At 38.7% G+C, this 13428-nt stretch overlaps 1 protein-coding gene across 3 annotated transcripts in view; it reads left to right on the top strand.

Annotated features, from left to right (window-relative positions):
* Positions 1–13428, top strand: part of LOC150097965 (stromal interaction molecule homolog) — a 279318-nt gene that overhangs the window by 44970 nt on the left and 220920 nt on the right. For all 3 annotated transcript variants that reach the window (XM_090406136.1, XM_090406137.1, XM_090406135.1), the window contains exon 3: positions 7976–8090. In XM_090406136.1, coding sequence (XP_090262262.1) covers positions 7976–8090 — 115 coding nt within the window. The remainder of the gene's footprint in view (positions 1–7975; positions 8091–13428) is intronic.

Raw genomic sequence — 13428 nt, forward strand, 5'->3', positions numbered from 1 at the left:
CCAAATCATCCTGTAACATTTTGACATCCTGTGCACTCACAATTGCTCTACCCAACTTTGCATCATCAGCAAACAAGTGAACACTTCCTCTCAAATCCTTTCCTATATCATTGATGAACAAATTGAAAAGCAGTGGTCCAAGAACAGAGCCCTGCGGCACACCACTAGTCACAAGCCGTCTTTTAGACTCCACTCCTGCATAAACCACTCTCTGGTATCTCTCCTTCAACCACCCTCCTATCCATCTCACCAACCCTATATCTATCCCCATCTGCTCCAGTTTACTGATTAGGGTTCCATGTGGTATCCTGTCAAAGGCCTTGGCAAGGTCCAGTAGTATCACTGTAAACCCATTACCCCATTCAGTTCAGCCGTCACTCTGTTATAGAACATGAGCAAGTTACTGAGGCATGATCTACCCTTCACAAAACCATGTTGTCCCCCATACAATATCCCATTTTCATCTATCCAATCCTGTATTCTTTTCTTGACTAATTTCTCTAAGACCTTGACAATGATTCCTGATATCTATCCCCATCTGCTCCAGTTTACTGATTAGGGTTCCATGTGGTATCCTGTCAAAGGCCTTGGCAAGGTCCAGTAGTATCACTGTAAACCCATTACCCCATTCAGTTCAGCCGTCACTCTGTTATAGAACATGAGCAAGTTACTGAGGCATGATCTACCCTTCACAAAACCATGTTGTCCCCCATACAATATTCCATTTTCATCTATCCAATCCTGTATTCTTTTCTTGACTAATTTCTCTAAGACCTTGACAATGATTCCTGATATGCTAATCGGTCGGTAATTTACAACAGCAGTCTTGAAACCACCTTTATGCAGTGGAACTATTTTCCCCTCTTTCCACCCCCTTGAGACTAACCCAGACCCGAGACTCAAATTAAACAAAATGGTCAAGGGTACTGACAATTCTTTAGCTGCTTCTCGTACGACACGAGCTGGTATATCATCCAATCCCACAGATGTATTGACATTGAGGTTATGCAATAGACTACTCACCTCCACTTCATTCACCACAATTCCCATATAATCTACTGGTTTATTCGTTTCTGCAATGTCACCACCTGGATGATATATACTTGCAAAGTGCTCACTCAGTAACTCAACTATATCAACTGATTCAGCTACCTCCCTACCATCGTCATTCTTTAAAATCATTCTGCTATGTACTTTTTTCCTTTTACTTGCTACATATCTAAAAAACTGTTTAGGATTCTCTTTAGCCTGCATGGCCAATGTTCTTTTGTAATCCTTTTTTGCTTTTCTTACCACACTCGTTACCCTTCTGGCCTGCGCTTTATACCGTTCATGTGCCTGCCGGCCACCTTTCTCCTTACATTCCCTCCATAGTTGTTTCTTTTTTTGCAGCTCAAGCTTAATGGTGTTATTCATCCATTTAGCCCCTACTTGATTTATTATTCTGACTCTAGGTATACAGTCAACCATTGCTTCATGCAAACACTTCTTAACTGCCTCCCATGCACTATCAACTTCTAGTCCTTGCAGTTGTACATGCCATGGCACTGAACTAATCAAACTCCTAAGCTTGTCATACTTTCCAGCCCGATAATTCCACATGTACCCTGTCTTAATTGAAAATTCCACACCTTTAGCCACCTCCCAAGTCAAGACCCTATGATCACTCTCACCAATTGGTGGTAATGTGGTCATATTTGTTACAGCCAAATCCTCAGATGTAATTACTAGGTCAATCACTCTCTGACCCCTAGTATTTTCCATTACATGTTGTCGCAGATAGTTATCCCTTAATAACCGCATAAAATCCAATTCCTTCCTCCCGTGTGTTCTCTCCTCACTCCAATCAATGCGACCATAGTTGAAATCTCCCATAATAATCACCCTCCTTCCACTCATTTCTTCTATTTGCTTGTGCATACTGTCACCACCATCTTTTCCATCACCTCGTCTATAGCAGCGCACCCAATTGTATATTTAGTTCTTCTAGCCACAATCTCCCACCAAATGGCCTCAAATGTGCTCTTTTCTCTATCCTGCAATTCAACTTCTATTCTCCTTGGCTGTAGCTCATCAGCTATAGGGAATTAGGCTATATAGGGAATAGTAATAGCATTTTTTGTAATCTGTAACTCCCTCTCAACATGCATACTACAGCAATGATATTGCTGTTTCCTCTATCCAGGACGTCTTGAAAAAAATAGCTAAAACTTTATAATCACTGCAGAAATATAAATTTAAAATTCTTGACCTGGTTATCACCTTTTTTTTTCTTCAAAGTAAGAGTGCTGCCTTCATATGATTGGATGGAATTGAAGAGCCATGATTGTCATTGAGAAGATTGTGCAGGAAGAATTGTTTGCAGTTTATAGATGTGGAGTGAATGTGATGGTCATAAGAGCCTCTATATATGCCTGATAGACTGCATTTAAATGGTTCTGGAGAAGGGAAACTAGAGATATTAGGGGTGGGAGAAGCAATTGAGCATGTGTCTAGTCACCCCTGGGACAAATGAGTGAGTGCAGTAATGACCATAGATGTTTGTTTTTTTCTTAAGACATATTGCATTTTTCTGTAACATCAGATTTATTTAGAGTAAGTATACTAAAGATTACGAATTGCTGTTTTGGAAGAGGAAAAAAAGCTCCATTATCATGGTACTACTTATGTTTTGTAATAATAGAACCCATGTTCATCTGGTTTAATGTTCACCCATGTACACATTACCCAAAGTATAATAGACCAGGAATCAGTGATTGTATTTTGTACTTAGGAGTTGTATTTGCATCCTTCTTCATAATGGGACTGATCGACTCTTTCTGAGAAGTAAGGCTACGAGGGCAGTTTATTATGTCTGTAAATTGCATGTGGTGTTAATGTGGTCGGTTTGCTTGTTTTGCTGGATGAAGATCAGTTTCTGGGAAGAAAAAACCATAACACCTCTGCAGGAGACCAACTAACTCACCTTCCATTGAAAAGCACTGATAAAAGATAAGTGAGTGCAAGAATGATTGTGAAAGCAGGTTGCAGTTTTCCAGGTTTTGAATTTTAATTGGCAGGTAATGACATTATGTAAGAGTCACTATGGGTCCAAAGGAATATTAAAATACATGTATATGAATGCCCGAGGTATCAGAAATAAAGAAGAGTTTTGGCATTAGTCAACTCAACTGGGATCAAAATTATTCGCCACCAGATCTTGCTGATGTAGTTACAGAGAGAATGTAATGGATATTGTATTTTCCAAGGAGATAGAGGAAACAAGGCAGGAGGAGAACTATTATTAATGATTGTTGAAAAACTTCAACAAAAATAAAAGTTAAGGAAGATTGTAGATCTGAGGGAAATGGTTCATTTGAGGCAACATATGTGTAAAATTATTTGCTATCATCGTTCTCCTTCTTAACTCAGTACTCTCATATCTGGGTAGCAAACCTACAATTTTTACTCTCTCACATTTCTTTCTCGCTTCTTCCAACAAACCTTTCATATCTTCTCTCATACTATATTTGTCGCTACTTAAATTATTAGTACCTAACAGAACTACCATCTCTTTTACTTTACTTTTTTTTTTTTAATTACTTTTGTCATATCTTTAATTTTTGCCCCTGGAAAACTTTAAGTGGTGACTCCCTTGACAAACACAAATTTTAAGATTGAATTGCCATATCATACCTCTTTCTGATCCTTTTTCATATCCTAAGTTTAGTTAAATGTTTTTCCACTTTTTCCAACTCTCTGGTCGATTTTCTAATAATTTCTTTTAATCGAGATATTTCTAATGTCAGCTTATTCTCAGATAAATTATCATCATTGCAGAAGCACTTTTGTTCATCAGTGCAAATGCTCTACTTAATAGTAACAACTTGAGCTTTAGACACTGCCCTGTTGTGACGAGTTTTCGACACCATTCTTAAGAGTAGTAAAAACTAATAATAATTCTGCAATTGTGTTATAAAATGGTGTAGAATAATAAATACATTAAAAACTACAATAATATACTAAAAAACACACCATTAAATCTAAGAAAACAACCAATAAATCAACAAAAAGCACAGATCTTGCAGGAGCTTTCTTACAGCTAGTCTTTTCACCAAATAGTAACCCTAATATAGATCCCCAATTTCTCAATTACGTTAAATATTAAAAACACTGCAGTACTTTCCAAATGTTGCTACAAATTTTCTGCACGTTCATGAGCAGTCCTATTGGATTTACATATGATAATAACAGTGTTCATCCTGTCCGTGCGATTAGCCTAGTGGCTTTGCGCTTCACAACCATATGCCTGGGGAAGGAGTGTCCTGGGTTCGATTCCTGTCACCGATGTGAGAAGCTTAAGGATTTTCCTCAGCCATAGCCAAGTTAGCCGGTCTTGGGCTTGGACAGCAGGGTTTTTTCCCCCAGTTTGTCTGGGATTTTTCATCCCACAAGCAGGCAAACCAGCCCCGTGAACACACATGGATCTACAGCCATAAATACTTTACCCCCCATGAGGGGGCCAACTCGTCCCAATAGGGATGGGGGAGAAAAGGGAGGAAACTCCATATGAATAAATAAGTGTTCATCCTAATTATGTTTAACAGAAACTCAAATAGTAGCCTCAACTCTATAGTCCACTTTAACGTCAATAACTACACTCTTCACAATATCAGCTGTAGATAAAGAATGGAAGAATCCATGGAGGTAGTGAAGAACTTGGCTGTTGTGTATCTCCATAGTTTTGAGAGGACTGAAGAACAATTAGACTAGTTTGTTGACATATTTTGTGAATGGGCTGAATGCATGCTTATTTCCATGCTATAGGGTATACTTTTTTTTATTTTTAAAAATCAGTTGGCAGCCACCCTCCACCTTTTGTCATTGTCAGAATATTTTTGGCATAGATGCAATACACAAATACTCCATATTAATTGCAACTATCTTGCGTTCCTAATTATAACTAGCATGCTATTTTGTATAGTGTGCCTTTATTCTACAGTGTTTTTTTTTTTTTTTTTCAAGTCAAGTTTAAGTTCAAATTTCTTTTTGAGAAAGAACCTTGCTAATCTTCAACCAAAGTCTGACTAACTCTGGAATTGGCTGAAAAAAGATTTGGAAGTTTCTCTAGCTAACTAGGATCAAATCTATAAGGTCTTCATAGGTGCTTATAATATTAAATCACTGAAAATTGAATATTAGTATTTATATTAACTGGCATGCTATAGTGTGGTTATCCTTGAAATATTATGTGCAGTAACTTTTAACACTGAAGTTTAAACAATTCCTTTCCTCTACCCCACCCAATTCCAAAATCTGGAAAGCTTATAGCAAAACTGCAAAGTTTCTTCCTTTCTTTTAGGCTTGCACAGTGATTCGAATGCATTTTTGGAAATTATGGAGACAACTACCGTGTTTGAATAAAAACTTTAGTTTAATATTACTAAAATTTTACAATTCGACGTTTCGACCTTTATGTCAAGGTCATCTTCTGGAGCATACAAATATACACAAGAAACAAGCTATACTACAATCATACTGGTTCGTTAAAGACACTGACTAACTGCTACCACAATTGTTGGCCTGACCTCTGGTGCAAAAAAAAAAAAAAAAAAAAAAAAAAAAAAAAAAAAAATTATACATCAACGCTAGAGTCTTATTATTTGTGTTGTCTGCTATATACATATATTAACATCATTCCAGCCAGTTGGAGTGGAATGGTTTCTAATACTAGCGGATTGGCTAGAGTCCTGACTTATGTTGAATCTTTCATATTAGGTTGGCTGAATGTGTGCCATCCAGATCTTTGGAATTTTCATACCTTCTTTATTGTTGATATTTGGGTGGTTTATCAGGATTTCGCAGGATTCTTTAAATTTTCTTTCGTACCATGTTTTTGTGCGGTGTAAGGAGCAGGTGCTTTTCCAGTTGATTTGGTGTAAGGTGTTAAGTGCATGGTCTGAGAGGCCTGCTTCACCATAATGGTTATATTTAATGTGTCTATTGTGTTCTTTCTTGCGTATAGGGATTGTCCGTCCTGTTTCACCAATGTACGGTAAGTTACAGGTGCAGCGGATGCAATAGACTCCAGGATGTGCTAATGGGAGGAGAGGATCCTTAGAGGAGCTGAATATGGTTTTAAGTTTAGTGGGTGGTTTAAAGGTGGCATTGAGGTTATAATGTTGTAGGATTCTGTTGATTTTTTTCTGATAACCCTTTAATGTATGGGTTGGCTATGGTTTTACTGTAATCTAGATTCGTTTTTGTTGTGATTTTATAGAGTATTTTATTGACAGTATTTTTGTTATAGCCATTGTTTATGAATGTGTCACTAATGATTTTCAGTTCTTGTTTCAGGGCTTGCTGGTTAGAGCAAATAGTTGTGGCTCTGTTTTTAAGGGTGTTTATGACTCCATATTTTTGTGCTGGGTGGTGGTATGAATTCGCATGTATGTATTGGCCCGTGTGTGTCGGTTTTCGGTAGACCGTGAAGGATAGACTGCCTGAAGGAAGACGTGTAATTAGTGTGTCTAGGAACGGGAGTGAATTTTGGTTTTCGGTTTCGATGGTAAATTGTATGCGTTCGTGTTGTTTGTTTAGGTGGCTGAGGAATGTGTTTAGCAACGTTGACGACGTGTTCGCGATCTGGCTGCACGGGCGACAAACGCTAAACACATTCCTCAACCACCTAAACAAACAACATGAACGCATACAATTTACCATCGAAACCGAAAACCAAAATTCGCTCCCGTTCCTAGACACACTAATTACACGTCTTCTTTCAGGCAGTCTATCCTTCACGGTCTACCGAAAACCGACACACACGGGCCAATACATACATGCGAATTCATACCACCACCCAGCACAAAAATATGGAGTCATAAACACCCTTAAAAACAGAGCCACAACTATTTGCTCTAACCAGCAAGCCCCTGAAACAAGAACTAAAAATCATTAGTGACACATTCATAAACAATGGCTATAACAAAAATACTGTCAATAAAATACTCTATAAAACCACAACAAAAACGAATCTAGATTACAGTAAAACCATAGCCATCCCATACATTAAAGGGTTATCAGAAAAAATCAACAGAATCCTACAACATTATAACCTCAATGCCACCGTTTAAACCACCCACTAAACTTAAAACCATATTCAGCTCCTCTAAGGATCCTCTCCTCCCATTAGCACATCCTGGAGTCTATTGCATCCGCTGCACCTGTAACTTACCGTACATTGGTGAAACAGGACGGACAATCCCTATACGCAAGAAAGAACACATTAGACACATTAAATATAACCATTATGGTGAAGCAGGCCTCTCAGACCATGCACTTAACACCTTACACGAAATCAACTGGAAAAGCACCTGCTCCTTACACCGCACAAAAACATGGTACGAAAGAAAATTTAAAGAATTCTGCGAAATCCTGATAAACCACCCAAATATCAACAATAAAGAAGGTATGAAAATTCCAAGGATCTGGATGGCACACATTCAGCCAACCTAATATGAAAGATTCAACATAAGTCAGGACTCTAGCCAATCCGCTAGTATTAGAAACCATTCCACTCCAACTGGCTGGAATGATGTTAATATATGTATATAGTAGACAACACAAATAATAGGACTCTAGCATTGATGTATAATTTTTTTTTTTTTTTTTTTTTTTTTTTTTTTTTTTTTTTTTTGCACCAGAGGTCAGGCCAACAATTGTGGTAGCAGTTAGTCAGTGTCTTTAACGAACCAGTATGAGTTTAGTATAGCTTGTTTCTTGTGTATATTTGTACGCTCCAGAAGATGACCTTGACATAAAGGTTGAAACGTCGAATTGTAAAATTTTAGTAATATTAAACTAAAGTTTTTATTCAAATACGGTAGTTGTCTCCATAATTTCCAAAAATGCAATGTTTCTTCATATTTGAATTTTCTTTGTTGTTTCAGTATTCTTGTCCAGTGTGCAATTATTTATTTAATGTATTTGTTTGCAGTTTTTACGAGATGAACTCCAGTATGAAAATGGATATGAGCGGCAGAAGAGTTTTCATCGTAATGATAAGTATATAACAGTAGAAGAACTCTGGAATATGTGGAAAATTTCTGAAGGTGAGAAGTGTGTGTGTATTTTGTGTTTTCCTCCCAGTAGTTGCCCTACTAGGAGGTTACTTTTCTACATGCTCAGATAGCATACAATATTCGTATTACATATTTATATAATTAATACATGTATACATATATGTTTATGCTCTATAATACTGACATTACAAGTAATTCATATTACATTACAATGATTGAAAATTGTTCTTGTTGGCAGAATTAAATAATTTTGAGTATTACTTTTGATGCTGGCCACTTGTCTTCTAAAATAATGTATTAAGGGCATCCAGCTTCAGTTATAGAGTATGCAATCAACAATTGGTTGAAAGTGTGGAACAATGCATAATGGTAATTCTAGAATACGGAATCTCTGTAGTGTCTCAGTTTTCCATATCCTGTTAATAGCATGGATAAACCTAGAGAGATGGCATCTATTTTCAGCCACAGTCTGGTTCTGATACTTGGCATCAATTTGTTTGTTGTTGATCCATTTTTAGGTGTTTTCCATACTTCTTTCCACAGATTTAGGCATATTTCTTCAAGTGTTTTTATGGCTGATTTTGAGTACTTCTCCTAATTTATTTCTAACCATTCATTTATAGCTGCATTGTTAGCCAGCTGATCTACTCTTGGTTCTTACTACTCAAGTATGCACCTTCTGCCACCTGGTGGACCAAGGTAAATCCAAAGGTAGCTACTGATCTTTAGGCAAACAGATAAAGGATGCTAACTTTTTTTTGTGTTGTTTGTAAGGGGTCACAGATACATAGGGTGGTGAGATGGATTTATAATGGTCTGCTTGGAGGATGGGGCTTCCAAAAATTCATAAAGAAAATATACCGCTGTTTATTTTGAAAGAGAGCTTGATTGCTCCAACTGTTATTCCCCAGTTGGAGCAAAGTGGGTCTCTCACAATGAGTCTTTTGATTCCCTAGAATCAAAAGACTCATCATGAGAGACCTACTCTATCCATTAACACAATACCTGTTTGAAAGTTTTTTCACTTGGTTATACTATAAATTAGAGCTACCAAGAAATTATATTCTTGGTTTAATCCTTTATCCAAGTGTAAGCGAATAAAAAATTTTTATGTGAAGTAACATCACAACCAGGCTACTTGTATATAGAAGCTAATGACTTCACATTAATTGCCTTAGTATCCCAAAATGCAAAACACGTATCCTTACAGACATATATACTATCCATTCCCATTTGCTCCAACTATTTGTAATAGTTTTCCAAGTGGTATTCTGTCAAATGCCTTTGCAAAGTCCAGCATTATCATGGTGTAGCCATTTATTTTATCCAATTCTACTGTCACCTTATTATAAATGTGAATAAATTACTGAGGCAGTACCTCCCTTTCACAAAGCCATGTTGCTCCCTATAAAGTATCATATTATTATTATTATTATTATTATTATTATTACTATTATTACGGGCAACTCCAGGGAGTCATTAGACTCATCGAGGGAGGCCCCAAATCATATTCATCACAACTATTCGACATTCATACAGTATCTATCATACCTCGCCTTAAACTCGTTCACTGTCACAGCATCCACCACAGACTCAGGGAGCGCATTCCACTCATTCACTACTCTAAAAGTAAAGAACCCAGCTCTAACACCTTTACTAACCACACTTTTGCCCAGTTTCCATGGATGTCCCCTAGTCCTCCCACAACCAGCCCTGTTCTCAAAAATATCTTCTGAATTAATTTTATAGAAACCCTTCAGTAATTTGAATGTCTCAATCATATCTCCCCTCCTCTGCCTATCAACCAATTTTTGCAACCCACAAATCCTCAACCTGTTCTCATACAGTTCATTCCACAGACCTGCTATCATCTTGGTCACTCGCCTCTGGATCCTCTCCACCTCCTCCCCATCAAGAAGAAACCTAGGTGACCAAATCTGAGCACAGTAGTCGAGATGAGGTCTTATCAAGGCTCGATACAGAGGAACAATAATCTGCTTGTCTCTGCTTGTCAACGTATTCTTCAGCAACCAAGTGATTTGATGAGCTGATTTGGCCACTTTTGCAATGTGTCCCCTAAATTTCAATTCTTTATCCACCAACACTCCTAAATCTCGTGCCTCATCAATTTCCTGGAGCACGGTTCCACCAATGCAGTAAACTGCCGCCAATCTTTTCACCCCAAAATGCATAACCTTACATTTTGCCACATTAAATTGACATCCATTCTCCTTAGCCCAGACCTCCAATCTATCCAAATCATCCTGCAAAATTTTGATGTCATCTGTATTCACTATTGCCCTACCCAACTTTGCATCATCCGCAAACAAATGAACTGTTCCTCTCAGATCCTTTCCTATATCATTTATGAACAAATTAAACAGCAGTGGTCCAAGAACAGATCCTTGTGGCACACCACTAGTCACAGCCCGTCTTGTGGACTCTACTCCTGAGTAAACCACTCTCTGATATCTCTCCGTCAACCACCCTCCTATCCATCTCACCGACCCTATGTCCATTCCCATATGCTGCAATTTACTGATTAGAATTCCATGTGGTATCCTGTCAAAGGCCTTAGCAAGGTCCAGTAGAATCACTGTAAACCCATTACCCTTATCCAGTTCAGCCGTCACTGTGTTATAATACGTGAGCAAGTTACTGAGGCATGACCTACCCTTCACAAAACCATGCTGTCCCCGATACAGTATCCCATTTTCTTCTATCCAATCTTGTATTTTCCTCTTGACTATTTTCTCTAAGACCTTGATAATGATTCCTGTTATGCTGATTGGCCGGTAATTTCAACAGCAGCCTTGGAACCACCTTTGTGCAGTGGAACTATTTTCCCCTCTTTCCACCCCCTTGGGACTGACCCAGTCCTGAGGCTCAAATTAAACAAAATGGTCAAGGGCACTGACAATTCTTTTGCCGCTTCACGTACGACACGAGCTGGTACACCATCCAATCCCACAGATGTATTGACATTGAGGTTCTGTAATAGACTAGTTACCTCTACTTCATTCATCACAATTCCAGTATAAGCTGTTGGTGCTTCCATTTCTGCAAAGTCACCACCTGGATGATATACTCTTGCAAAGTGCTTGCTCAGTAATTCCACAATATCGACTGATTCGGTTACCTCCCTACCCTCAGCATTTTTTAAGATCATTCTACAATGAGCATTTTTCCTTTTACTTGCAACATATTGAAAAAACTGTTTGGGATTCTCTTTAGCCTGCATGGCCAATTTCCTTTCGTAATCTGCTTTTGCTTTTCTTACCACCCTTGTTACCATCCTGGCCTGAGCTTTATACTGTTCCTGCACCTGATGGTCACCCTTCTCCTTAAATTCCCTCTACAATTGTTTCTTTTTTTGCAGCTCAAGCTTAATAGTGTTTTTCATCCATTTAACCTCTACTTGATTTATTATTCGGACTCTTGGTATACAGTCAACCATTGCCTCCTGCAAACAGTTCTTAACCACCTCCCATGCACTATCAACATCCAGCCCTTGCAGTTTTACATGCCATGGCATTGAGCCAAGCACACTCCTAAGCTTGTCATACTTACCAGCTCGGTAATTCCACATGTACCCTGTCTTAATTGTAAATTCGACTCCTTTAGCCACCTCCCAAGTCATGACCTTATGGTCACTCTCACCAATTGGTGGCAACATGGTCATGTTCGTTACAGCTACATTCTCAGTTGCAATTACTAGGTCCAGCACTCTCTGCCCCCTGGTATTTTCCAAAACATGTTGCCGTAGATAGTTGTCCCTTAATAACCGCATAAAATCCAATTCCTTCCTCCCATGTGCCCTCTCCTCTTTCCAGTCAATGTTACCATAATTGAAATCATCCATAATAATTACCCTCCTTCCACTCATTTCTTCTATTTGCTTATGCATACTATCCCCATCATCCACTCCATCACCCGGTCTATAGCAGCACCCAATTGTATATTTTGTTATGCTAGATTCTATCTCACACCAAACAGCCTCAAATGTGCTTTTTTCCCCATCCTGCAGTTCAACTTCTATACTCCTTGGCTGAAGTTCATCAGCTATCATCAATAACACTCCCCCCCCCTTTTTATTCACCCTGTCACTCCTGAACACGCTATACCCGTCGCATTCAATCCCACTAGCTTTATCATCTTCTGTCAGCCATGTTTCACTAATACCGACAACCTGTGGCCTGGAAGTGCCAACCATGGCCAAAAACTCTTCCTTCTTTTTCCTAATACTCCTGGCATTAGTGTACATGAATTGCAGAAGCCCATTTGTCCCATCCCTACTTTGATGCCTTATACTAACTATCCCATTCTGTTTTGTTGTCTGTCGTACTTGCTCGGGCATAATATACTCATTCATACACTTAACCGCCCCCCCAAAAGTCTGCATATCTACTCCCCCCCCCTTAATAAATCTAGTTTCCCTGAGTCTGTACATCCACTTCCACATCATTCATCAACACTCTTTCAAGTCTCCGTACACCAACTCCATTCAAACGTAACCCATCCATCTTATATAAGTCCTTTCGCCCATCGAACTCATTCCACACATCCACAAATTCCACACCACTCTCCATGCATAACCCACGCATAAAGTCATTGGCAATTATGGCCCTCCTTCTAAACACTTCGCTGTCATACCGCGGTAAGATACTCACCATCCTAACTCTCTCACTGTTCTCTTTTGCTACCTCAAACAACTCCCTCACATCCTCTATCATTTCCATTTTGTCCTCTTTCAAATCATTCGTTCCTGCCATGATTATCATCTCTTTCACCCTCTGTTTTTGCAGTCGATTAGATTCGCTGACGTCCTTTATGTTCGCACCCGGCTGGTACGACTTCATTAAACTCTCAATTATTACGCCTCTTAATAGCGAATCCCCATATAGCACTCGCTCCTTCATTTTATTGACGTTTACGAACATTCTATTATTTGCCGTCACAGACTTCCGCCGGTTATTTGTCGGTACGTTCACCACACATTTTTCCATACGCTCCAGTTGTCTTTTGGCTCTGTGTATCGCACCATTCAAACGGGCAATTTCGCTACTCGCATTTATCTCACCATTTTCATTATCGATCAAATCATCCATTCTTTCTGTGTTTCTACCTTCATTTACACTTTCAGCGACGCTCTCACACCTATCTGGCACTACCCACGCAATTCTCTAGCACACCGTCATTTTCTACATTCTGACTATCGTTAACGATATCACTCTCGACATACGAAACACGCTTGAAGTCCTCATTCTCTTTACACTTTCTACACATATTAACTCCATTATCACTTTCTAACCAGACTCCCACCTCTCTTCGCAAGGCATATATCTCACAGACAGCACATTGCATAAAT

The sequence above is a fragment of the Typopeltis vanoorti genome, chromosome 16 (genome assembly GCF_054136105.1).
Source record: "Typopeltis vanoorti isolate ZY-2024b chromosome 16, IOZ_Tvanoo_1.0, whole genome shotgun sequence".
In the NCBI taxonomy this organism is placed as follows: Eukaryota; Metazoa; Arthropoda; class Arachnida; order Uropygi; family Thelyphonidae; genus Typopeltis; species Typopeltis vanoorti.